At 35.4% G+C, this 27,749-nt stretch overlaps 1 protein-coding gene across 20 annotated transcripts in view; it reads left to right on the top strand.

Moving 5' to 3' along the window:
- Positions 1-27,749, top strand: part of SEC31A (SEC31 homolog A, COPII component) — an 80,241-nt gene that overhangs the window by 37,601 nt on the left and 14,891 nt on the right. For 6 of the 20 annotated variants that reach the window (XM_077882706.1, XM_077882710.1, XM_077882707.1 and 3 more), the window contains 9 exons: positions 1,412-1,487; positions 1,917-2,095; positions 8,677-8,803; positions 9,851-9,996; positions 11,458-11,631; positions 14,470-14,643; positions 17,219-17,311; positions 17,996-18,122; positions 20,019-20,360. In XM_077882706.1, the coding sequence (XP_077738832.1) occupies positions 1,412-1,487; positions 1,917-2,095; positions 8,677-8,803; positions 9,851-9,996; positions 11,458-11,631; positions 14,470-14,643; positions 17,219-17,311; positions 17,996-18,122; positions 20,019-20,360 (1,438 nt within the window). The remainder of the gene's footprint in view (positions 1-1,411; positions 1,488-1,916; positions 2,096-8,676; positions 8,804-9,850; positions 9,997-11,457; positions 11,632-14,469; positions 14,644-17,218; positions 17,312-17,995; positions 18,123-20,018; positions 20,361-27,749) is intronic. The other 14 variants (XM_077882715.1, XM_077882712.1, XM_077882714.1 and 11 more) reach the window with 5 other exon arrangements.

Here is a 27,749-nt window from a genome sequence, read left to right as displayed (position 1 = left end):
AATTAATAGATCAGAATAACATGTATTTAACAAAATGGTAGTCACTAATGTGTACTTTCAGAGTATTTGAAAGAATTTTAAGGAGGTGAAATCTTCCCCTTTACTTTGAAGATGCTGTTTTTCAGACATAGTAGTTTACACATTGAAAATACTCAACATATAATAAACTGTTTTTCAGACTTATATTTTAGAAGTTTATGAATAAGGGTTTATAAAAATTAAAAAAAAAATAATAAAAAAAAATAAAAAAATAAAAAATAAAAAAAAAGAAGTTTATGAATAAGGGTTTATTCATTGTTTCTTAGAAGACAAATTTGAAAAATTATGAGTTAAGAAAAAGTCATTTTTGTAAGTTAGTGAATATAATCAGATCAGTATCGGATTCTAAAAAAGAAAATTCTAAAATGCTTCTCTTTAGTTAAGGAAAGAATTAAGGTTATGATTATTCTCCTATAATGGTCAGTATTAACTAATTAAGCATTATTTACAGATAATGCTATACTGTGCCCTGCACTAAAATTCCCCAATCCAAAAATGCCCCTGACTTTGAACTAGGTGCTTACGTTCAGATGTATAGGTAACATAAGCACAAAATATAGATATTTTATCTCATGCAAGACAGCTATGTTTTTCTTTAAAAGTTTCTCTGTAATCTCTGATATATTTTATTTTTGTCTTTTTGTGAATTTTTATGCATAAAAGGGAGCACTTAAACTTTTTGCCAGCAATATGCCTTCCTTATGTTTCTTTTCTTCTAAAGAAAGAAAATAGAGAATTTCTTTTTACTCAGTCTTATAATCTCAGGGGTTTATAACAGAACTGTATATCTTTTTACCAGACCAACCTGCTATTGCTGCTAATATAGGACTAATTTAAGAGAATACAAAATCTGTAATTGAATTTTAGTGTATTCATACAGTCTTTTATTTAGCATTTGTACAGGGGCACCAAGTGATTTTTTTTCAATTTTGACCGATTCGGTTAAAAGACCTTAGAACTAAACTTAATGGACAGAAATTTTTAGACATGTAGAAAATTTTAAATGTATAGCAGCAGGGTTGTTTTAAAGTCCAAATACGGTAAAATTTAAAATGTGTATTTTGCATGTTTCAAGCTATTCTTACTTGAAGTATCTATGGAAACAAAGATTCTTTAGTAATTTCTGAGCTACCAGTATTAGATATGGAAACTTAAAGTTTTTTTTAACATTATTCCTGATGACTTTGTATTTTACTTATGATTGTATGATGGGAGTTAAATCTCAGGAAAGTCTTAGATCTGAGAACTTTTCTGGAATAATTTGGCATGTTATCTAGTCAGTAGGTGAATAATCATATATAAATCTTGTTTTGCCAGTAAATTATTCCACAGTTTCATTCTGGCTAACTTGCTACCCTTCCCATCTCTTTAGTGCATTAAAGAAGGAAAACAAGAATCTGAATTTCTACCATCAGCAGGAGGAACATTTAACATCTCCATCAGTGGCGGTAAATACCTACCTATTTCATTTTGATTTTTGACTGTTTGAAAGCAAATAGTTCCTAAGTTAAAGTTACAAATGTATTCTTGCAAGTGGTGGAGGATTGAAAAAAAGAACTCGGTTATTTAGTATATGTAATCAGTCTCTTGGAGATAGAGGTTTGTTCTAACATCTATGTGATTAAAAACAGAGATAATGATCTCTGTTATTCTAGCTTAAGCAGTTGAAAAATGTGTTATTTTACCTGATTTTACTTACATACATTTCAGTATATTTCCATAGACCTCAAAAACTTGTGTTAGAAATTAATCTACTAGTAATATTCAGAAATTAGCATTGTTTTCTCCTTTGTACATGTAATAATTGATATGTATAGGATTTTTTTATTGTAACAAAAACTCTATTTAATTTGAGTGTTATTATTTCCTTATTGCAGATATTGATGGTTTAATTACTCAAGCTTTGCTGACGGGTAACTTTGAAAGTGCTGTTGACCTTTGTTTACATGATAACCGCATGGCTGATGCCATTATATTGGCCATAGCAGGTGGACAAGAACTCTTGGCTCAAACCCAGAAAAAATACTTTGCAAAATCCCAAAGCAAAATTACCAGGGTAGGTTATTTTAAAAATAGATAAACTATAACATTTATCTGATTATAAAAGCAATTCATTCTTACCTAAGATAATTGAAATACAGAAAACAGTAAAGAACAAAAACCTACTCATAATTCCTTAAATCAGAAATAGTTACTGCTGATAGTTTGGCATTGTTATTATTTTTATTTTTTGGACTTTGTGTATAGAACTTTTTAAATGAAAAGTACTTTTCATATTTTTATCATAGAAAAGTTAGAAGATAGAAAAATTTAAAGATAAAAAATTTAATTTTAAAATTCTAATTCTGGGTAGCCCGGGTGGCTCAGCGGTTTAGCACCGCCTTCAGCCCAGGGCATGATCCTGGAGACCCTGGATCGAGTCCCACGTCCAGCTCCCTGCATGGAACCTGCTTCTCCCTCTGCTTGTGTTTCTGCCTCTCTCTCTGTTTTTCTCATGAATAAATAAATAAAATGTTTTTTAAAAAAAATAAAAATAAAATTCTAATTCTTCAGTCAAATTGGTGCATACTCTTTTGTACCTCTTTCTATGTATTTGTAGAATTATTAAAAACAGAACCATTGGGATGCCTGGGTGACTCAGCATTGAGTGTCTGCCTTTGGCTCAAGGCGTGATCCTGGAGTCTTGGGATCGAGTTCCACATTGGGCTCCCTGCATGGAGCCTGCTTCTCCCTCTGCCTGTGTCTCTGCCTCTCTCTTTCTGTGTCTCTCATGAATAAATAAAATCTTAAAAAAAAAAAAAAAAAAAAAACAATCAGGACCATATGTGTGTATAATATGTATGTTGTTTTGCTTATAGATATTGCCACTTACATTATAAATGGTTTACCATATCATTAAAGATTCTTATAAAAATATTTAATTGCTATATAATGTTTTGTAGTAAGGATACATCATTTCTCTTATTTGGGGGATGTTTAGATAATTCCTAAGATTTTCCTAATATAGATAAGATAGTGATAAACATCTTTGTAGTACCTAAGGATTTTGTGTGATTTCTACTTGTTTAATGAGGCTGTATGTCCTAGAAATGGAATTTTTGCTGCAGAGTCTGAACACTTTTAAGCCCTGCTTAATGTTATTAAATGTCTTTCCATAAAAGTTTTCTCAGTGTTCAGTCCTGTCAGCATTGATTGCTGTCAGTCTCCCCTGCTTTATCTCATGTCACTCCCTCTGTTATTTTTCAGCCACACTTGCTGCCTTTCAGTTGCTTGCACATTCTCTGTGCCTTTCTCCCTTGGAACTTTGCACCCAGTGTTCTGTTGCTCTGGAATATTGGGTTTTTTCTTTTCTTTTCTTTTCTTTTCTTTTTTTAATTTAAATTCCAGTTAGTTAACATAAGGTATTATATTAGTTTCAGGTATACAATGTAGATTCAGAAATTCGATTCATACTCCATGCTCATCCCAGCAAATGCACTCCTTAATCCCATCCATCCCCTTCATCTATCTCACCCATCTCCCCATCCACCTTCCTTTTGGTAACCATCAGTTTGTTCTCTGTAGTTGAGTGTCTTTCCTGGTGTGCTCCTTTATCTTTTTTTCTCTCCTTTGATTATTTGTTTTGTTTCTTAAATTCCACATAGGAGTGAAATCTTATGGTACTTCTCTTTCTTTGAATGACTTATTTTGCTTAGCATAATACTCTCTGGCTCCATCCACATCATTGCAAATGGCAAAATTTCATTTTTTTTATGGTAGAGTAATATTCCATTGTATGTATTTATTACATCTTCTTTATCCATTCATCAGTCGATGGACATTTGGCCTCTTTCCATAATTTGGCTATTGTTGATAATGCTGCTGTAAACATCAGTGTGCATATATATCCCTTCAAATCAGTATTTTTGTATCCTTTGGGTAAATACCTATTAGTGCAATTGCTAGATCATAGAATAGTCTATTTTTAACTTTCTGAAGAACCACCACATTGTTTTCCAGAGTGGCTACACCAGTTTGTATTTCCACTAACAGTGAAAGAGGGTTCTCCTTTCTCCGTACCCTTGCCAACATCTGTTGTTTCCTGTGTTTTTTATTTTAGTCATTCTGACAGGTGTGAGCTGATACATCATTGTAGTTTATATTTGTATTTCCCTGATGATGAGTGATGTTGAGCATCTTTTCATGTGTCTATGTCTTCTTTGGAAAAATATCTATTCATGTCTTATGCCCATTTTTTAACTGGATTATTTGGTTTTTGTGGCTGAATTTTATGTTATTTATATATTTTGGATACTAACCCTTATTCAGATATGTCACTTGTAAATATCTTCTCCCATTCCATCAGTTGCCTTTTAGTTTTGTTGATTGTACTTCGCTGTGCAGAAACTTTTTATTTTGATGAAGTCCCAATAATTTGTTTTTGCTTTTGTTTCCCTTGCTTCAGGAGACATATCTAGAAAGAAGTTGCTACGGCTGTTATAGAAGAGGTTAATGCTTGTGTTCTTCTCTAGGATTTTTATGGTTTCCTGTCTTGCGTTTAGGTCTTTCAACCATTTTGAATTTATTTTTGTGTATGGTTTGAGAAAGTGGTCTAGTGTCATTCTTCCACATGTGGCTGTCCAATTTTCCCACCACCATTTGTTGAAGAGACTAGTTTTTTCCCCATTGGATATTCTTTCTTGCTTTGTCAAAGATTAGTTGACCATATAGTTGTAGGTTCATTTCTGGGTTTTCTGTTCTGTTCTATTGATCTCTGTGTTCTTATGCTAGTAGCATACTATCTTGATCACTACAGCTTTGTAATATAACTTGAAATCCAGAATTGTGATGCCTCCAGCTTTCCTTTTCTTTTTCAAGCTTGCTTTGGCTATTCAGGGTCTTCCGTGGATTTTAGGATTGTTGTTCTACATCTTTGGAAAATGCCCTTGGTATTTTGTTAGGGATTACATTAAATGTATAGATTGTTTTGGATAGTGTAGATATTTTAATAATATTTGTTCTTCCAACCCATGAGAATGGAATATCTTTCCTTTTCTTTGTGTCATCTTCAGTTTCTTTCATCAGTTTTCAGAGTATAGGTCTTTAACTTCTTTGGTTAGGTTTATTCCTAGGTATCTTAATCATTTTTGGTACAATTGTGAATGGGATTGACCCCTTAATTTCTCTTTCTTAATTTCTCTTTTCTCTTTTTACTGCCTCATTATTAGTATATAGAAAGGCTACAGGTTTCTCTACATTGATTTTATATCCTGTGGCTTTACTAAATTCCTCTATCAGTTCGAGCAATTCTTTAGTGGAGCAATTTTTTGGGTTTTCTACATAGAGTATCATGTCATCTGCAAATAGTGAAAGTTTGACTTCTTTCTTGCCAGTTTGGATGGCCTTATGTTGAGGTGTGTTCCCTCTAAACCTACTTTGTTGAGACTTTTTATCATGAATGGATGTACTTTGGCAAATGCTTTTTTCTGCATCCTTTAAAAGGATCACATGGTTCATATGCTATCTCTTGTTGATGTGATATATCACATTGGTTGATTTGCAAATATTAAGCCACTGTTGCAACCCAGAAATAAATTCTACCTGATCATGATGATTGGTTTTTTTAAATGTATTGTTGGATTCAGTTTGCTGGTATTCTGTTGAGGATTTTTGTATCTATGTTTATCAGAGATATTGGCCTATAGTTCTTTTTTTGTGCTGTCTTTGTCTGGTTTTGGTATCAGGGTAATACTGGCCTCATAGAATGAATTTGGAATTTTCTGTTTTGGAGTGGTTTGAGAATAGGTATTAACCTTTTTTTTTTTTTTCTCTTTAAGATTTTATTTATTTATTTGAGAGAAAGTGAGTGAGAGAAGGTGCAGGGGGAGGGGCAAAGGGAGAGGGAGAAGCAGACTCCCAGCTCAGCAGGGAGTCCATCATAGGGCTCAATCCCAGAGCTCCAGGATCATGACCTGATCCGAAGGCAGATGCCCAACCAGGTGCCCCAGTATTAACTCTTCTTTAAATGTTTGGTAAAGGGATCCCTGGGTGGCTCAGCAGTTGAGCGCCTGCCTTCGGCCCGGGGTGTGGTCCTGGAGACCCAGGAGCAAGTCCCATGTCAGGCTTCCTGCATGGAGCCTGCTTCTCCCTCTGCCTGTGTCTCTGCCTCTCTCTCTCTCTCTCTCTCTCTCTCTCTCTCATGGGTAAATAAATAAAATCTTTAAAAATAAAATAAAATAAATGTTTGGTAGAATTTGCCTATAAACCCATCTGGTCCTGGACTTTTGTATTTTGGGAGTTTTTTTATTACTGATTCAATTTCATTGCTGGTTATTGGTCTGTTCAAATTTTCTATTTTTCTGTTTCTTCTTGTTTCAGTTTTGGTAATTTATGTTTCTAGGTATTTACCTATTTCTTCTAGATTGTCCAGTTTGTTGGCATATAGTTTTTTTATAATCTCTTATAATTGTTTGTATTTCTGTGATGTTAGTTATTATTCTCTCTCATTTGTGATTTTATTTACTTGAGTCCTTCCTCTTTTCTTTTTGGTAAGTCTGAGGTTACTAGAGGTTTATCAGTTTTATTAATTTTTTCAAAGAACTAGCTCCTGGTTTCATTGATCTGTTCTAATGCTTTTTTTAGTTTCTATATAATTTATTTCTTCTCTAATCTTTATTATTTCCTTCCTTCTGCTGACTTTAAGCTTCATTTGTTCTTTTGCTAGTTTCTTTAGGTGTAAGGTTAAGTCGTTGGAGATTTTTCTTGCTTCTTGCTTTTTCTTGCTTTCTTGCTGTATTGCTATATACTTCCCTCTTAGAACCACTTTGCTGCATCCCAAAGGTTTTGGACCATTGTGTTTTCATTTTCATTTGTTTCCATGTACTTTTTTCATTCTTTTATTTCCTGGTTGACCTATTCGTTGTTTAGTAGCATGTTATTTAACCTCCACATATTTGTGATCTTTCCAGATTTTCTCTTATGGCTGACTTCTAGTTTAATAGCATTGTGATCAGAAAAAGTATGTAGTGTGACTTCATTCTTTTTTTTTTTTTTTGAAGACTGTTTTGTGACCAAATATATGATCTATTCTGTGTTCCATGTGCATTTGAAAAGAATATATTCTGCTATTCTAGGATGGAATGTTCTGAATATATCTGTTAAGTCTATCTGATCCAGTGTGTCATTCAAAGCCATTGTTTCCTTGTTGATTTTCTGCTTAGATCTTCCATTGATGTAAGTAGGTTATTAAAGTCCCCTACTATTTTTGTGGAGTTTTTTTTTTTTTTAAGATTTTATTTACTTAAGAAAGCGTAAGTACACAAGCAGTGGGGAAGGGACAGAGGGAGAGTGAGAAACACTGCTGAGCAGGGAGCCCAACACAGGGCTCAATCCCAGGTCCCTGAGATCATGACCTGAGCCAAAGGCAGATGCTCAACCAAGTGAGCCACCCAGGTTACCCCTATTTTTGTGTTATTATCAGTTAGTTCTTTTATGTTTGTTATTAATTGTTTTATATATTTGGGCACTCCCATGTTGGGTGCATAAATATTTACAATTGTTATATCTTCTTGTTGGATTGTCCTCTTTATTATTATATAGTGTCTCCTTTGTCTCCTGTTACAGTCTTTGTCTTAAAGTCTAGTTTGTCTGATAGAAGTATTGCTATTCCGACTTGACGTCCATTTGTGTGACAGATGTTTCTCCACCCCCTCACTTTCAATCTGCAGGTGCCTTTCGGTCTAAAATGAGTCTCTTGTAAGCAGCATATAGATGGGTCTTGGTTTTTTTATCCATTCTGATACCATATGTCTTTTAATTGGAGCATTTAGCCCGTTTATATTCAAAGTAATTATTAATAGATAAGTATTTATTGCCAGTTTATTACTTGCTTTATGGTTGTTTCTGGAGATTTTCTCTGATCTTATCTTTTACATTTTGCTGATTTTTTTTTTTTTTTTTTTTTTTAGTGATATATTTGGATCTCTTTCTTTTTATTCCTTGCATGTTTTTTAGCGGTTTTTGGTCTATCTTTACCATTAGGTTTGTATATAGCCTCTTCTGCCTATAGCAATCTATGTGAAGTTGATATTAATTTTTAAGTTTGAACCCATTCTTTTCTCCTCTCCTCCTCATTATTTATATATATTATTATATTTTATATCCATGTATGTGTGTGTGAGAGAGAGAGTTCCTTGACTCATTTTCAACTTCTGGGATATTTAAGACAATTGGATAGTTGTTTAGTTGTATTCATGGGACCAGGTAAGCATGAAGTCCTCCTAATCCTCTGCCATCTTCCTGTTTCCCAACCTGTTTTCTTCTTGATGAAGTTAATTCTGACTTCATATCTCACATGTAGTCAGAACATTTTTCCTGATCCATCAGACCAAGTCATGTTTTCCTGTTAAATGTTTTGATAATATCCTATACTTTTCCTTCCCAGCCTATGTATAAAATACGTTTGTTTGGTTTTTTTGAGGAAAAATAATAACCATCTTTTATGTGAGTTGGCTCAAGGTTATACTTCACTTTGCTGCTGCTTTATTCTATATGAAATACTGTGAATAGTAGTTTTGAATGATATGGTTGATTAGTCAGAGCTAATTTTTAGTAATATACCAAAGGCTTTTAATTCTCCCTTTATTTTCCCTTCTTAAGCTAATTACTGCAGTGGTAATGAAGAACTGGAAAGAAATTGTTGAGTCTTGTGACCTTAAAAATTGGAGAGAGGCTTTAGCTGCAGTATTGACTTATGCTAAACCAGATGAGTTTTCAGCCCTTTGTGGTAAGAAAATGAGGCTTATATTTATATTATGTTAATGGCATAGTATATTTTAAATAAAATTACTGACAGCATTAGAAATTTTTGCAAACCAACTAATCACAGATAAGAAAAAGAAGTTCTCGGGTTGCCTGGATGGCAGTTGAGCCATCTGCCTTCAGCTCAGGACATGATCCCAGAGTTCCAGGATTGAGTCCTGCATCGGGCTCCTGCATTGAGCCTGCAGTTGAGCCATCTGCCTTCAGCTCAGGACGTGATCCCAGAGTTCCAGGATTGAGTCCTGCATCGGGCTCCTGCATTGAGCCTGCTTCTCCTCCCTCTGCATATGTTTCTGCCTCTCTCTGTTTCTCTCATGAATAAATAAATGAATAAATCTATAAATGAATCTATAAATAAATAAATAAATAAATGTTTAATAAAATTAGTAATTATAGCATTTGAATGGAAATTACAAATTATCATTAAAGGCCATGACTAGACTGGCTAAGGAATTATACTCCTTATTTGTAACAACAGAATCTTTAGGCCACAAGTATAAAAACAACCAACCATTTGCTACCTTGAAAATATTACGAGAATATGAAAGTTATAAGGTATTAATTTTATCATCATAAGTAATTTATAGTAGTCCTGCCTACCATGTTCATTCCAAATATGCCATATTTTAGTCTACTACTTACACAAACATCAGATATGATGAAGTGGAATTAAATGTTCATTAGGATTTTTCTGCTCAAATATTATTCCCATTTATTATTTTTTAATATAATTAATGGAAATTCTGTAGCTAGTTATATAGAATCTTGTGAAGTCATTTTTTATATACATTTAGTCATTTCCATTCTTTTAACAAATAAATATTTACTGAGCATTTATAAAACAGTGGTTTTTCTCTCTGCTACTCATTGGTTGTGAAGTTTAATTCATACTTCTGTAAATACTATTGGCCTACTTACAACTTCATATATAGATTGCTTTAATCTTATAATAAGTATAAGTATATATAAGTATATAAGTATAATCTTATTTTGTTTTCCTCCTGATCTCTAGATCTTTTGGGAACCAGGCTTGAAAGTGAAGGTGATAGCCTCCTGCAGACTCAGGCATGTCTCTGCTATATTTGTGCAGGGAATGTAGAGAAACTAGTTGCATGTTGGACTAAAGCTCAAGATGGAAGCAATCCATTGTCCCTTCAGGTTAGTATCTTTGAAACAAAATGTGTTTCTTTTCTAGTGTTGTCTTTCACCTTACTTATATTCTAGGAATTGGTTTGTTCCAGAAGTTCACTGCTTTTACCATAGTTCTCTATGTTTTAGAAGTTCTTTTGCTGGGTTATTTATGTGTCTTGGTAGCTATGTAAACAGAGAGGCAAAGTATGAGATGATGGTATAGTGGGTCATAACTGTTTGTGAAATCAGTTTGTGAATAATTTGTTAGTTTACTGGGGGAAGTAGGTAGCAAGAACATGAAGACAGCCCTAGGGGCAGCCCCAGTGGCTTAGCCGTTTGGCGCCGCCTTCAGCCCAGGGCGTGATCCTGGACACCAGGGATCAAGTTCCACGTCGGACTCCCTGCATGGAGCCTGCTTATCCCTCTGCCCGTGTCTCTGCCCTCCCCCCCAATAAATAAATAAATTAATTAATTAAAAAAAAAAAACAGCCCTAGAATTTACTTCTTTTTCCTCGTGCTTCTCTTTTGCTGCCCCTGGTGATCCTATCTGCCTTGGGTAAGGAAAGAAGCAATATGGGGTAAATGAATGAGAGGCATCCCCAGTACCAATAGAGGATAGATTAAGATATTCACGGTTAAAGGAAAAGGAAAGTAGAGGTAAATAGAAGCCCATGTAGCACTAAAACTTGGGCAAGAGAGGAAGTAAAGAAATACGGGGACTCCTTTCAAGTACTGAGTAACTATATATTTAGGGTTTTTTTTAAGCATTTAATCAGCAGAGTCTCATTTCATTCGAGTGTATTTCTTTTTCTCTCTGGAAAGAAATTTTCTCAGTAGAGTAGTAACTTTAAAGATCACTCCACTGAAATTAAAAATCTGGTAGGAAATCAAGGCTTTCCTTCTAAGCGCTTGTGAGAAAAAACATTTGTTTCACACTTCTGGATCTATGTACCTCTGAAGGGCAGATAGGTAGAATATTCTTGTGTTTAGTACTTTAAGCTCCCCATTGTTGAAATAATTGGTATTGAAGAGCAATATGAGAAACTTTGGGTTGAAATAGTAAGCTCATTAGAGGTGACCTCATAGTACCTACTGTTTTTATAGTGTAAGTAGTATGATGCTTTTAGTCACAGTTCGTTTTATACATACTGGAACCTAGCCTCTGCCTTCAGATGATCTGCCTATCACTTGCACTTTTGATATTTGCCTACTTCAGCTCACAAGACAAGTATCTGGAAGTTTAAGGACATTTAGGAGAAGGTGGTAACCTATGCGCTATCCATGAGTAAGAGACCTTCTCCTCCTTACTTTTTCAGTTTACCTAAATCATGGTGAGCTGTTGCAGATGTTTTTTAAAAAGAGGATAATATGATGTACTTTTGATAGGTTTTAGAAACCTTAGTATAACTCTTTATATTTTCCTGTTTTCTTTTATACACATTTTGATATCTGTCTGGTTCTCCTTTTCTCTTTCTTTTTCTCATTTAGGATCTTATTGAGAAAGTTGTCATCCTGCGAAAAGCTGTGCAACTCACCCAAGCTATGGACACCAATACTGTAGGTGTTCTTTTGGCTGAGAAGATGAGTCAGTATGCCAATTTGTTGGCAGCCCAAGGCAGTATTGCTGCAGCCTTGGCTTTTCTTCCTGAAAACACCAACCAGGTAATTAGAATTGACCATTTTTCTTCTTTTAATGTGTGAATAAGGTGATTCTGATAGGTAGCACTCAGTATTAAACATAAACATATGGTAGGCAAAATGTTTTGGAACAGTTGAATTTCTGTCCTATGACTATAGGTGAATGTTGCTGACAATTAATTGTTCAAGGATCAGTTTAGGTGTAGCCAGACTATATCAGAAAAATAGGATACTCTTGTTAGTATGATAGATCCCTCAGTATTAAGGGTCATAGTATTTGAGGAAAATAAATGAGAAAAGGACCAGCTTTTTGTTTCTTAAGTCAAATGCTGATTCTTCGTACAAGATTTTTTGTAGGAATGTTCTGTGTTGAAAAGCTATAAATATTAATACTTAACCAAACAAAGGGCTTGTTTTAAAATGTCATGCTAAACATAGATGTTAGTGAAGAAGTTCATTCTATACCATTCCAGTCTCATATTGTGTGTGTGTGTGTGTGTGTGTGTGTGTGTGTGTGTGTGTGTTAGGGGAAAGAATGGGCAGGGAGGGGCAGAGGGAGAGAGGAAGAGAATCTTAAGCAGGCTCCATGTCCGGTGTGGAGCCTGACATGGGGCTCCGTCCCACAACTCTTAAGATTATGACCTGAGCTGAAATCAAGAGTCAGACACTTAACCAACTGAGCCACCCAGGAGCCCTGGGACAAGTATATTTTTAAAGTACTCAAAGCAGAGAGAATTATATTTCTAATTTAGTATCCTTATTTAGTGTCCATTAAAATGGCTTTTTCAATGCAATGGAATTCAGTAAGTGACTGACTATACAGTGATGCACACAATTGCCAGTATTCTTTTCCTGAGGGAGTTTGAATACAGACAAGTAAACATAGGATTCCAAAAGTGCTACATACTGTGATAGAGTAGGGCTGTGGCAGCACAGAAGAGGGCAACCTAAATTTAATAAGGGGTATGGGTGGAAATCAGGGTGGGATTTGAGGACGATTTTCCACAAGTAGGGTATTTATATCTGTATTGTGTATCTGACAGAGCTTAATATTGAGCCTTGAAGATACTTTCTTATTTCTGTACTTGTTATTATAAATTTTATTTTGTTTTTAATGAATTTTTTTAGTTAATTGTTTTCAGTATTTTGTCTGTTCTAGGGAATTATCAATAAATTTCCTTTAGTAATTTCATTGAGTAAAAATACTTCTATCTGTGTTCCAGGATTATGGAGGTATGACTCTCTAGTTGGTTTTGAACATACTTATATGTCATATCTTTCTAAATTGTTTATGAGAATATTAGGTAGAATAGAAACATAGACTTTATGATGACTTTAGCATAATAGTTTTATTCTGTTTTACTTAAGACTCTGTTGAGTTATAAGACCCCTTATGTTAAGAGTAACTTAATCTAAAACCTTTAGATCTTCTAGCCTTAGGATTAAACTCTTCATTTTCAATACTTTATAGCCATGTACTTTTTCTATACAGTATTCTTCATGTTTCTTTGGACTTTTTTTTTTTTAATTCATTCATGAAAGACACAGAGAGAGAAGCAGAGACATAGGGAGAGGGAGAAGCAGGCTCCCTGTGGTGAGCCTGATGCGGGACTCCATCCCAGGACCCCAGGATCACGACCTGAGCCAAAGGCAGACACTCAACCACTGAGCCACCCAGGCATCCCTTCTTTGGACTTTTAAAGAACATTCCTTAAATGTTTAAGTGAAGTTGCTGTCTTTTATGTATCTCAGTAGACCCTTACTTAGTATTTTCTAGGGAGTATGTTCTGACATTTTGTGATATCATTATAATATCTAATCTTCCTCCCTAATAGACAATAAAGTATACCTAAAAGTTTAAATGACAGCTTTAAACCTATAATAAAATTGTTTTTTTTTTTAATTTTTTAAAATTTTTTATTTATTTATGATAGTCACAGAGAGAGAGACAGAGACATAGGCAGAGGGAGAAGCAGGCTCCATGCACCGGGAGCCCAACATGGGATTCAATCCCGGGTCTCCAGGATTGCGCCCTGGGCCAAAGGCAGGCGCCAAACCGCTGCGCCACCCAGGGTTCCCTAAAATTGTTTTTTTTTTAAGATTTTTACCCATTTATTCATAGAGACACACAGAGAGAAGTGGAGACACAGGCAGAGGGAGAAGTAGGCTCCATGCAGGGAGCCTGATGTGGGACCCTCAGGCCCTGGGCTGAAGGCGGCGCTAAACCACTGAGCCACCCGGGGTCCCCATAAACCTATAGTAAATTTTTAGAAATGTATGATTTTTAAAGATATTAAAATCTATTCTTTCCAAAATATTTTAACATTACTTTTTTTTGTTTGTTAATACCTAGAACATGTATGTGGTCAACTCACACTTATTGATCTGTATAATGATAGATCTCTTTTTTTTTTTTTTTTTTTTTTTAATTTTCCTTTCCTCTTCAGATTGCCATTTTCCCATCGCCATCTTTAGCAGTTGATTCCTTTGGGGAGCCTTTTTTCTCTATAAAGAAACAAAGTTGTATTTTTAAACTATTTTTATGATTTATAAGCATTACTCGACTACCTAAAAACAGAAAAGAGCAGAGATGTTAAGTAACATTGATCTTGTGTATTACTATGTGGTGGGCATAATTCAAATTCCTGCCTCAGTTAAATGACAAGTGTAACTGTGTATCATGGACCTTTGGTATCAATCTTGAATATCAGAAACTGATGTGCCAGGGTCTATTATAAAGGACATAGCATATGAACAAGGAGCATATGACTGATTAAGCTTACTTGAAGAAAAGCAACATGCTGTCATATAGTTGGGTGAATTCTAACATTTTGCTTTATTTTCTTCCATTGCTTGTTATAGCCAAATATTGTACAGCTTCGTGACAGGCTTTGTAGAGCACAAGGACAACCTGTACCAGGACAGGAATCACCCAAAATTCCTTATGAGAGGCAGCAGCTGCCCAAGGGCAGGCCTGGACCAATGGCTGGCCACACACAGATGCCAAGAGTTCCAGCTCAACAATATTATCCCCATGTGAGTGATATGGTCCAGATTAAGTAGGAATATTTGTATATTTCTATTCAGATTGGTAGTTTTAGTTATATGGGGTAAGAGACCTTAATCTGCTATAATAAAACTAGATAACATATTGTTTTATTAGTTTCTCTTTATATTCTTGGAAGTGGTATTTATGATCTATTTTTTTTTAATCATCACTTTAATCTGGTCAAAAAGATTATATTTTAAATATAAATTAATTTAAACTCTCTATGGAGATTTCTCCTTATTTCTCATTACTCAAACTTCCCTTACACATGTACATCTATTCTTGAAACTACTACAATTTGATTCATCCAACAAACTGTAACTAAAGTAGTGGGAACAACTTTTTGGGTGATTTGGTTAATATTATAAAACATTCTTAGAAAAAGTACTCTTTTTTTTAATATTCTATTCCGAATCATTATTCTAGGTTTACTGTGTCTTCTATCCGCACAATAAAGAGTGTTCAGAATACAATTTATTTGGACAACTTAGATATTAGAGGATGACCAAAGGTATATGAAGTTGTAGGTCATGGGGACTGTGAAGATAATTAAATATTTTTATTATTTAATTTAATTAAAATTACTAAATGTTTAGTGACATAAAATGTGACATCTTACTGTCTTTTACTATTTCATGTAGAAACTTAAATATCTGGATCCCCAGATAGCCATCATGTTCTTAAGTAAAAAGTCCATTTTCATAAGTAATCAGTGGTCTTCACTGATAACAAAGTTAACCCATTTTTAAATACAACCAAAGCTGTTTAAATACAACAAAGTTAGCCCATTTTAAAATACAACAGGTTATTTTAAAAGTGAATTAATTAAATACAACAGATTACTGATAAAATTGACAAGGCCTTTTTTATTTTTCACTGCAGCAAGAGTAAATATAAAATCATAAAACTAAAAAAAAATCAGTATGTATGCTTTTGTCTCTTGTACTTTTGATTAATACTTAATCAGAATAGATTGCGTTTGAATTTAACTGTTCTCTTTTTTTCCTTTGACAATTGTTTATTGGGAATTTACCAGGAGTGCCTGTCTTTATTCTACGTATTTGTTTATTGGTAAACAGAACAGATTAAGTTCCCTACTCTTGTGGAGTTTCCACTACTTTTAAAAAGTCTGTGACATAGGGCAAAGCAGGCAATGGCTAGAAAAACTGAGAAGCAGAGAGGTCAAGTGACAAGCCAGAGTTTTAAGACTTAGAGCTTGAATTTCTTAGAATTACATGACTAGTTAATGGCCAACATGGTGTTAGAACTCTGAAGCACCTTTTTAATTCAAGCATGCTGTCTCTCAGGGTACTGAAGTGGGACACCCTCTACATCGGGAAAAGAGAATAGTTATTCTTTATGTCCTTGGGTTGATCTCTCTTTCTGGGAAGATGTAAAAACATTGAAAGACTTTTGTTACACTTTGATCTAGCAGTCTGCTGCTTTAAGAAAAGAAAAACAAATTCAGTAACAAATTAAGGAGTGATTTTTCTTCATTAAAGCTTATCTTATGTTATGTATCTTATGTTGACTGGGGACAGTGGCTTGTACTTTTTTTTTTTTTAATATTTTATTTATTTATTCATGAGAGAGACAGAGAGAGAGAGGCAGAGACACAGGCAGAGGGAGAAGCAGGTTCCATGCCAGGAGTCCGACATGGGACTCGATCCTGGGTCTCCAGGATCGCACCCTGGGCTGAAGGTGGCACTAAACTGCTGAGCCACCCGGGCTGCCCAGTGGCTTGCAGTTTTAAAGGAATATTTACAGGTAGGAGTAAAGGGGTGAAAGGGAGACCAGATTAGTAGGAATTCCACTTGGAGTTTCTATGAAAATTCACTTGACAAAAAAAGCCATTTTTGATGGCTTAAAATTTTTTTTTGAAAATCTCAGGACTCCAGGGTAAGCAACATGATGTAGTATAGCAAACACTGGCCTAGGAATTAGGAGGCCTGATTCAGCCCTAACAGAGTCACCAGCTAGTTATATGGACCTCAGCAAGCTGCTTTATTTCTCTGGGTTGGTTTTCTCAATGGTAAAAGGTGGGAATTAGACTGGTTGGTCTCTAATATTCTCTGATTATATGTTTCTAAGCCTCATATGGGACTAATATGATTTTTGTGGCTCTATTAAAATCTAGAAAGGGGAGCTTCTAGCAATGTTTATAGATCTAATAGTAGCATGAATACTATTAATGCTTCAAAATCACTTATTTACCCAATTACCTTTTGTCCCCCCCCCAATGTCTTCTTTCCTTACCTACTTACAGGAACTAGCCCTTTCCCCTTAATTCTTGACACTTGAATGGCATTTTTTTTTTATGCTTTGAGTTAGGTTTTCATATTGATTTTTCTCCTGCCTCCCTCCCTGTTTTGTTGTGAATGTGTGTTTTTCTTTTAAAATCCCAGCTACACTTGAAAACAATTGCCTGACTAACATGTAGTTTCTTGCTGCTTTTATTTTTTGCTTTGCATCTGGCTATTAATGCCTCTTGGGTTTTTTTTTTCTTCTTCTAACATTTTTATTTTTTATTTTCTGTGATTGGTATTTCTTTGTTCAATTCAGGTTAGAATTGCCCCTACTGTCACTACCTGGAGTAACAAAACTCCTACCGCCCTTCCCAGCCATCCACCTGCAGCCTCTCCCTCTGACACACAGGTATATCCTTCATTATTCATCTTTGAGCAAAATTCCGCTCACCTAAATATATATAGTTAAAAATTCTCTACCCCCCCCCTTTTTTTAAGTTCCCCTCTCCCCATCTGTCTGCCTGCTTATTGCATTTTTTAATGCTTTAGGATGCAAGAAGCAGGTTTTAGGACAATTCATTTATTTTCTTATCCCTCTCCTTTTGCAGTTTTAAATTGACTTCTGCTAGAAAAATACCAACTGAAGTTCTAACAAAGGTTTAAATCTGATTTCACTGAAGATTTTCTTTTTTCTTTCTTCTTTGTTTTTGAGCATTTGCAGAAATTGAAGAGAAGCGAAAGCTCCCTTGTGGCATTTATGCTTATATTTCCAAAGTGTGGAGTAGTGGATGGAATTTAGTAGAGATGGAAAATCCTGGTGACTTATTATAAATAACACTGACACTATTTTATGAAGTTATTAGCATCCGTTGCTTTTCATTACAGTTATTACATTGGACCTGTTCAATCTCTAAATCACTTAGACTATGTTGCTCAGATGTGTTCTAAAGAGGATAGAATGCAAAATGCAGTATTTCTTACACAATAAAGTTTTTAAAAGAAACATAATTCCATTTCAGGGATTATAAAACCATCTGGAAAGATTATTGGTTCCAAATGTAATCCTCCTTTTTATCATATTCTCATTCTCTAGGGAGAAAATCCTCCACCTCCAGGTTTTATAATGCATGGAAATGTTAACCCAAATACTGCCACAGCTCAACTTCCCACATCTCCAGGTCATATGCACACCCAGGTACCACCTTATCCACAGCCACAGCGTAAGTAGTGCAACCCTGAAGTCCTTGTGCAGCAGCATGTCTTATCCTAATGTCGAAACTGTTCACTTTAGAGCTCCAAAACCATGATCCAATCAGTTTTAACAAGTAAAGAAAGAACCATTCTGTGTTAGGACTTGAGAGAAAGAAAGATGGTTTCCTTAGGAAGCATCCTGAATCAACATGCCAGGAAAGAGCTCCTGTGTCAGTCCATTCAAAACAGTTGGCTCCTGTTCCTGAGCAATTACTAAGGATAGTGAATTGTCCCATGACTTAGGTATAAAAAAATAGAATTTTTGAAATGATTGGTTGCATATTCTTTTCCTTTAAGCAAGATGACACAAACTATTTTTGGAAAAATGGTTCCAAGGGAATTTGTTTTTGTTGTTTTCCACTTATATTATCTTTTTAAGAAATATAGGCTTTATTTCAGAGCAGTTTTAGATGGCAAGTTTGAGTGGAGAGTAAGAAAGTTCCAGTATCTTTCCTGCCCCCATGCACAACCTCCTCCAGTGTCAACAGTCTGCACCCCAGTGGTACATTTGTTACAGTTAATGTACCTACAGTGACACATCATTATCACCCACAATTCATAGTTTACTTTAGGGTTCACTGTTGGTATTGAACATTCTATGAATTTTGACAAGTGTGTAATAGTGACATGTCCCCGCCATTGGCTTTTGTTTTTCAGAAAATATTTGCACTTAGAGAATATCGCCACTTTTTTAAAATTTAATTGAGAAAAAAATCTCCAAGGGGAAAATTATGTGACTTAACAACTATTGCAAAAGCAAGAGGTCACTGCCTAGTAAGAACTAATCCGAATAAGCACATTCTGTGCTAAAATGAATGTTCCATTCATACTTAACATGAATACACATTTGACACAACTTTTCACTCATGAAAGTGCTCTCTTCAGAGAAAAATAAGTACAGTTTCTAGTAGATTTATTCTGTAGAAGTCCATACCTACCCCGGGTCATGAAGAATATGATAGTATTCTATAATCTGGGCTCAGATTTTTGCATCAAAATGTTAACTGACTGCCTGAAAACTTACTAACCAACAATGTACAGTATATAAATTATTATATAGTAATTGTTTTGTCTGACTCTCTGAATTGGCTATTAATCTGGAACTATGCTCAAAGTCACAATTTGAGTAGCTGATGATATTGCCAGATGTTGGAGAAGGTATTTGATTCATAACAATAGTGCTCACCCTACAATTCTTATAGTGGGGGAGATGTTGAGTTGCCACCAAAGCCCCTGTAATTTACTGTAAGTGGAAGTACTTTGAATGTGTAATTCCTGCATTGTTCCATCTGGTGGCTAGTAGGTGTCACTGCAGCCTTTTCCCAGAACAGGAAGTCTCAGCAAAGGATCAGTCTTGCAATTCTTGGGCCTAATGATTCAAAGATTTTGGGTTTTTTTAAAGATTTTATTTATTCATTTGAGAAAGAGAGAGAAAGGATGAGTTGGGGGGGGAGGGGAAGAGAGAGGGAGAAACAGACTCCCTGTTGAGCAGGGAGCCCGATGCAGGGCTCTATCCCAGGACACTTGGGATCATGACCTGATCCAAAGGCAAATGCTCAACTACCTGAGCCACCCAGGTGCCCCTCAAAGATTTTCATAGCCAAAAGCAGTCTGAAGATGGCAGGTTTCAAATATTGGATCCAATGACTTTTAGTATTATTTAAGGATATCCAGGGTATTAAAAGCAAAACATGTAAGTGTTAATGTTTGGTTGTAGCTTATTGTTAGAAAAATAATGATGAAAAAAAATAATAATAATAATGATGAAAATAATTCCCATAGAATGAAATAACTTTGGGGTTTTTTATTGCTATCTGAATAGTCCTAAAACTAATTAAAATTTCTGTTTCTTCTCCTTGGTGTAGCTTATCAACCAGCCCAGCAGTATTCCTTCGGAACAGGGGGGTCAACAATGTATCGACCTCAGCAGCCTGTTGCTCCTTCTGCTTCAAATGCTTACCCTAACACCCCTTACATATCTCCCGCTTCTTCCTATTCTGGGCAGTCTCAGTTGTATGCAACACAGCACCAGGCCTCTCCAGCTACCTCCAGCTCTGCTGCTGCTTTCCCTCCTCCCCCTTCCTCTGGAGCATCCTTCCAGCATGGCGGACCAGGAGCTCCACCATCATCTTCAGCTTACGCACTGCCTTCTGGAACAACAGGTACACTGCCTGCTGCCAGCGAGCTGCCTGCGTCGCAAAGAACAGGTCTGCGCTTGAAAGGGATTTGGTTTGGCTCCCTCCTTTATTTTTTCATGAACACGTGGGTGGATGGAAGGGTATTATGTCTAACTCTTTGTGAACTGAGTAATCTGAGGTGTTGATTGAGTTTTTATAACAAATTCTAAAACGATTTCTAAAAGTGTGATCGTCCCATAATGAACTTTAGTTACGAAACGAGGAAAGCTTTAGAACTCCAAAAGGGTAAGAGTATATAATCTGCCACTGACTTTAAGGTAAATATAAGAAATTAATTGGCAAGATAAGTGGTAGTCAGAACTAGATTTAATTGAAATTAATTTCTTTATAGCAGAACTTTGTTCTGTTTTTACTGAAAAGTTTTCAATTTTTAAAATTATTCTGTGCCTTAAATTCTCTCGTGGAGATTAAATAGTATAGCATCTTAATGAGAGTGTACATAATTTTATGTTTATTTCTAAAAATGAGGCATCTTGATATGCTTATCTAAAGGAAAAAAGTGAGAGAACACAACTCTGACAGAGAGGATCCCTAAGATGGTAGAAGGTCAGTGCATAGTAGTGCAGCAGTTCTTCATTAAGACAATACCATCCTCAGACATCTTGGGAATTTCAAGGATTAGATTGATAGATAGTCTAACAGTATAGTTGTACCTAAAATTTTCTAATTAAATCATTATTTTGAATTATTTTTATGGTGAAATAATTTTGTAAATTCTTTTTATATCATATTACAATAAAAGCATTTAATTGATTTTTTTATGGGTAGGTTATATTATCTGATTTTCATTCGGGGATAGTAATAGGGGCCTCAAAAGCATGTGGTATAAAAAGGGATCAATGAATCAGGGTAAAGAACCACTAACCATATTGGTTAAGAATGCAGGCTTTGAAATTTGACTTCTGGGTTTGTAATCCAGCTTCACTTAGTTACTTAAACTTCTTCAAGCCTCCATTTCCTCAGAATAATAACAATACCTATTCATAAGCTTATGAAGAAGATTAAATGGATTAATATATTAAAACATTTGGGAATAGTGACTGTAAAATTTGCTGTGATTACACAAAACCTGACTCAGAATTAGAGCTCTGTGCCTGTTGGTATTTGAAAATAGTTTCCCTTTTAGATTATAACTGATATTTTTGAACTAGAGGGGCAAAGAGATGAATGAATCTTTCTTTGCTTCTAATACTGAAGTTGCTTTTGGGGAATCAAGTATATATATATATTCTTTTAAGCAATAGCTGTAATTACTGATAACACTTATCATAAAATAGGATCTATTGAGGAAGTATTCTTTTCTAACAAAGTCTTATGGATCCAGGATTATATACCTATCTCCTCTCTTCTCTAATACATAAAATAAACTCCAAGTACCAGAAATCACTTACACACACACACAATATCCATATCATCCTTTGCTGCACAAATAAAATTTAATGTTCAATATAAACAGTTAAATAGGTTGATATTTTAGAGAGGAGTGCTAATTCAATTGTAGAGGTCAAAAAATTACCTTCTAAAACCTCAATGAGTGAGAACAAAATCCATTCTGAATAGTTGGACAGTAGAGTTCTTGATTGAAAGATTGGGGTTCAAAAAAAAAAAAAGAAAGATTGGGGTTCCAGAAAATCCCCACTTAAAAGTGATGCAGGGAAATAGGGAGATGAATTATCACTTATTGAACATACGTTGGACATGTACCATCATTTGCCATATATTTTCTTATTTAATTCTCAGAACCATGAGAAACAAATATATATATTTTTTTAATTGATGTGAAAAAACTTAGTTTCCTAGGAGTTAAACTCATGGTTGCATGGTAAGAGTCTCCAAGTTGAGATACAAACTCGGGTCCCTCAGTCTTCAAAGCCTGAGTTCATTCTTTACCAGATGGTGTAGTCCTGACTGACGTAAACAATAGAAGTACTTAGTTATCAGTTTGGAATTACAAAAATCATATAACAACTCTGTTTTAGGCATTTGTCACTTTTTCATCATCTAAGTTAAATATTTGCATGGGTATTTTTTTTCTCCTTAAGCAAAAGTGTATTTGGCCTCGAAATACTTTGCATGGGTATTTTTTTTCTCCTTAAGCAAAAGTGTATTTGACCTCGAAATACTTTGCTTATATACAAAGTAACAGAATGTTCTAACCTGGCTGAGAAACAGTTACTAATAGGAAGAAGAAGCAAACATTTTTCAGTATTCAGCATGTACTAAGCCAGCTGCTTTGTTACCCTCTTGCATGTTAATAGTCTCTTGTATTTTAATTAATAGTTAATTTAAGCTTTACCATATTTTATTTTTTTATTTTCTAAAAATTTTGTTTATGGTATACAAATAATTGTGACTGAAAATTTTATCTTTATCCTTATGTGTCTTAGTTCGTATCATGGTTCTCTACAGGATTTGGAAATTCCATTTGTCCAGTGAATAATTCTTGACAGACACTAGGATTTGCAAGGCCTATAACTATTAGTGAACCACAAAATTACATGCCTGAGGCTCAGGGAAACTAATGTTGCAATCATCAAAACATTCATTCAGTAAATTCTTAATGAGTACTTGTTTGGTCTATAATCAGAATTACTCATGGCAGAGTAGGGAAGCAGAAAAGGATGGTATGTTTCTAGTGAACAGCACATAGCTTTGTTATAAGTTGGAACATAAAATTTATATATATATATATTTTTTTTTTTTTAAGATTTTATTTATTCATGAGAGACACAGAGAGAGAGAGAGAGAAAGGCAGAGACACAGGCAGAGGGAGAAGCAGGCTCCATGCAGGGAGCCCGACATGGGACTTGATCCCGGGTCTCCAGGGCCATGCCCTGGGCTGAAGGTGGCACTAAACTGCTGAGCCACCTAGGCTGCCCCTAAAATTTATATTTAAGCCAAATTTTGGAAAGCCTTAAATGCCAGGGCAAGATGTTTATAAATTCATAGATTAAGATAGAAGGGTTTTTATGAAGGGATTTGAACTGCTGAAAGGCATGATATAAGTGGTACTTGAAGGGAGGTTAATCTGGAGGTGGTGGTCCTACAAAATAGATTGTGGGGGACCCCTGGGTGGCTTAGCGGTTTAGCGCCTGCCTTCAGCCCAGGGCGTGATCCTGGAGTCCCGGGATCGAGTCCCACATCGGGCTCCCTGCATGGAGCCTGCTTCTCCCTCTGCGTATGTCTCTGCCTCTGTGTGTGTGTGTGTGTCTCTCATGAATAAATAAATAAAATCTTAAAAAAAAAAAAAGATTGTAGGCAGCATGGTAGAATCAGAAGCAAGAAAATGAGGCCTCTCTCATTTCTAGACATAAAGTAACAACAGCCTAAGTTAGGATAGTACAGTGTCCTTTCAATGGTGCAACACTTTGACAAAGCAGGAAGTTTTCTCTGTTTTACTCTCTTACTATAATTAGGATACTGCCTGTCAACTCCCCCCCCCCCCCCCCCCCCCGCTCCTGAGTTAATGTAGGCTTATTACTAAGGGAGAGCACTTTCATATATGAAGGCCTTAGGATTTTACTAAAAACATTGTTGGGGTGCCTGGGTGACTAAGCCGATGAAGCATCTGCCTTTGATTCATGTCATGATCCCAAGTCGGGCTCCCTGCTCATCCAGGAGCCTGCTTCTCCCTCCGCTCCGCTTGTGTTCTCTGTTGCTATCTCTGTCTCTGTCTCTCAAATTAATAAAAAAAAATTTTTTTTAATTGTTTTCTGGTAAAATGGCCTTCATGCTGTCATGAAATTGTCTTTGAACATTATTGATTTTGTTAAACAATTGGAAAATTTAATTTAGGTATGTAGTCTTGTGCTTTGTCAAATACAGTAGTCTTGAAGGGACATAATGTTACATATTTTCACAAAACAGTGTCCTGAAAAAAATCTTTTTAAATTTTCATAAACACTCCTTACTCAAATTATAAGTACTTGGTTTTAACCTTTTAAGTAAATGGAAGGAACAAGATAACCTCTCATTACTTTTCTTTAGGTAATTGAGTTTTATCTTGTATCATTGGAAGATGACCTCAAGGATTCATGTATTTCTAAACTTAAATTTTTAATTCTGTGATCCTTTTGTTTTTTAAACATTTTATTTATTCCTTTGAGAGAGAGTATATGAGCAAGGAGGGGGAGCGGCGTAAGGAGAGAATCTGAAGCTGACTCCACATTGAGCTGGAGTCCGTTGCAGGGCTTGATCCCATGACTACCGTGAGATCATGGCCCGAGCTGAACCAAGAGTCTGATGCTTAACTGGCTCTGCCACCCTGGCGCCCTAACCCCTTTTGTTTTTAATGTGACATGCTAGGCTTATAGAGGACAGGGGAGATACAGAAGGATGGTCTGTTCTCTCTGTCTCAAATTGTCTTCTAGCCAAAGTCTCCATACCACTAATAATTTTCTATGAATCCACTGAGAAGTATATTAGCCAAAGTATAGATCCCACATTATGCTTCTGAAAGAATACCTAAGAAGGTTCTCAATAAGAGGTGGAATTCAAATAAAGATAGTATGTAACTCCACTCCTATAGGTAAAACCAAATAGTTCCCTCTTTTTTTTCCCAAAGACACTGTGGAGAATTGATCCCTACACTAAGGTGGATAAGGGTCTCCAATACCATGCTGTGTTCAGTTGTTTTTTTTTTTAAAGATTTTATTTATTTATTCATGAGAGACACAGAGAGAGAGAAGGGCAGAGACACAGGCAGAGGGAGAAGCAGGCTCCATGCAGAGAGCCTGACGTGGGACTCGACCCAGGGTCTCCAGGATCACGCCCTGGGCTGCAGGCGGCGCTAAACCTCTGCACTACCGGGGCTGCCCTGTATTCAGTTTTTAAATTAATTTTTCCTTGAGTTTTATTCATTTTTCACTATAGGATTTTTTTTTTTTTAGGATTTTTAAAGAATAAAATTTTAATTACCTATAATTCTACCACCCAAATATAAGCACTAATATAGGCTTATTTATTCCCTTCATATACCTATATACATACCTATATGTATGTCTGTATGCATATATTAAAAATATTTTTGATGTGGTAAAACATACTAACATAATTTTTAAATATATACTTCAGTGACGTTAAGTACATTCACATTGCTGAAAAACCGTAACCACTATCTATGTCTAGGACATTTTTGTCGTCCCACACTGAAACTATGTACTCCCTACTCCGCCAGCCCCTGGTAATCACTCTTCTACTCTGTCTCTGTAAATTTAACTACTCTAGGTATCTTGTATAATTAGAATCACAATATTTGTACTTTTGTAATGGCTTACTTCACTCTCTCCAAAATTCATCCATATTGTAGCATGTATCAGAATTTCTTTCCTTTAAAGCTGAATAATATTTCACTGTATGTATATACCACATTTTGTTTATCCGTTTATCTGCACATGGGCATTTTAGCTATTGTGAATAATGCTACTTGAACATGGGTATACAAATATCTGTTCAAGTCTTTGCTTTCAGTTCTTTTGGGTATGTAACCAGAAATTGAATTGCTGGATCAAATTCAATATTTAGTTCAGTATTTAACTTTTTGAGGAACTGTTATACTGTTTTCCACATCTACACCAACATTTGCTGTTTTCTGTTTTTTTGTTGTTTTTTTTTATTCTGAAAAATTGAAATCATGATATTAATTCCTTTGAGAGAGAGAGTATACAAGCAGAGAGGCGGAGAGGGGGAAGGAGAAAGAATCTGAAGCAGACTCTTCTACAAACACATACCATTTTACATCTTAGAGTTGTTGTGATTTTTTTTTTTTTTTCTAGAGAGTGAATGCAAGAGAGCATAAGCCGAGGAGGAGGGGTGGAGGGAGAAGGAGAGAATCTTAAACAGGCTCCATGCCCAGCTCAGATATCAATATGAGGCTCAATCTCATGACCAAGATGACCTGAGCCAAAATCAAGAGCAGACATTAACCAACTGAGCTGCTTAGGTGTCCCCTTATAGTTTCTTAGCCTTATACCGTGAACCATTTTTCATGCCCTTTAGAGTCATATCATATATTAAAAAGTGTTAAGAGATTTATCATCTTTTTTCAAGAAGTAAAAAATATCATCTTTTCAGTTTTATGAGAGAATTATGTCCAAGATTAGACTATGCTGTATTGATTTTTCTAAATGAGTACACTGTGTTGGTTTTTTAAAATGTTGACCAGGAGTCTGATTTTGCATGTCAATAATACTGTTTCCTAGTGATACTTACAGTGTTCATGTAGCTTGCTTTATCTAATGTGGCTATTAAAGTGTATTTATAGAGGTCAATTTAATTATGTTTTTAAAAAGTCATATTTAAACAGTCAACTTAAAGACATAAAAGCAAAAAGATGGAAAAGGGTTAGAGTTCTAGCTGAGACAAAACTGCACTGAAGTGATAAGAGATTTGAATGAGGATTATCTGGGCTGAAATAAAGCATATGGATAAATATATTGCATAGTTTGAGGTTGGGAGGATTTAGACATACTTTGAGGGAGGATTTTGATTATTGTACAACTGTTACTTCCTATTCAACAAGACATCTGCACCTCAAGTTATGTGAGCTAGCCCATTGGCTATCCATTCCTGTTGCAAGGCTTTTTGTTTCTAATTTTGATGAAGTGTCATTCCTAATTTTGAATTTGATTTAATTTCATTATAAATTTGGAGTCATTTTACCAAGGAGTCCTATGAAGTTGCTCCCCAAACTTTTTTGTGCTAGTAAGTTTGTGAATTTTCAGGATACCCTCCCAGGGTTTGAGTCACTGCCATGAGAAGTTAGAGGGGAAACTGCTATCATCTCCTCTTGCCTCTCATGGGGCAGGAGAGGAAGACATACTGTTGAAACTACTTTCTGATTAGAAAAGGGTCAAGGCCAAGGTATTTCTGGTACTTTAGGTTTGTAATATACGGACTTCCTCCACCCAGAAGTAGAAGTCATATGCTAGAGAGTACATCTGTAGTTGTGTATCAGGTCAGTTCTCTGTAATAATGCACACACAGTGACTCCCAGGGCTTTACTGTCTGTAGTGCTATGAAGTTATATCTTGCCTGAGGAGTTAGGTTGTAAAATTGTCACATAAGGCAAAAATGGAAAATCATTTATAAAAAATAGGAAGTCTTTGATCACTTCTTTCTTTAGGTAAGCCTTTTTTTTTTTTTTTTTTTTTTTTTTTTTAGTTAAGCTTTTATGAAGAAGTTGGCTTGCATTAGGAGCCATATTTTATAGAAAACATCTGTTCAAAACTCCACACAGATTTCAAGCTAGGGATTACCTCTCCCACCTCACAATTTCTCTGAGGCATGTGCTGCTTGATAGAGCTCAAACTAAATTGGACTCTGTAATTAATTGCTGTATTCTTTTGGTTCCTCTATCCCTAGGGGAAGAGAGGTGAATTTCCGTAGTTATAGATATGT

This window comes from Canis aureus, chromosome 33 (genome assembly GCF_053574225.1).
Source record: "Canis aureus isolate CA01 chromosome 33, VMU_Caureus_v.1.0, whole genome shotgun sequence".
Taxonomy (NCBI): domain Eukaryota; kingdom Metazoa; phylum Chordata; class Mammalia; order Carnivora; family Canidae; genus Canis; species Canis aureus.
This window is presented reverse-complemented; position numbering and strand designations above follow the sequence as displayed.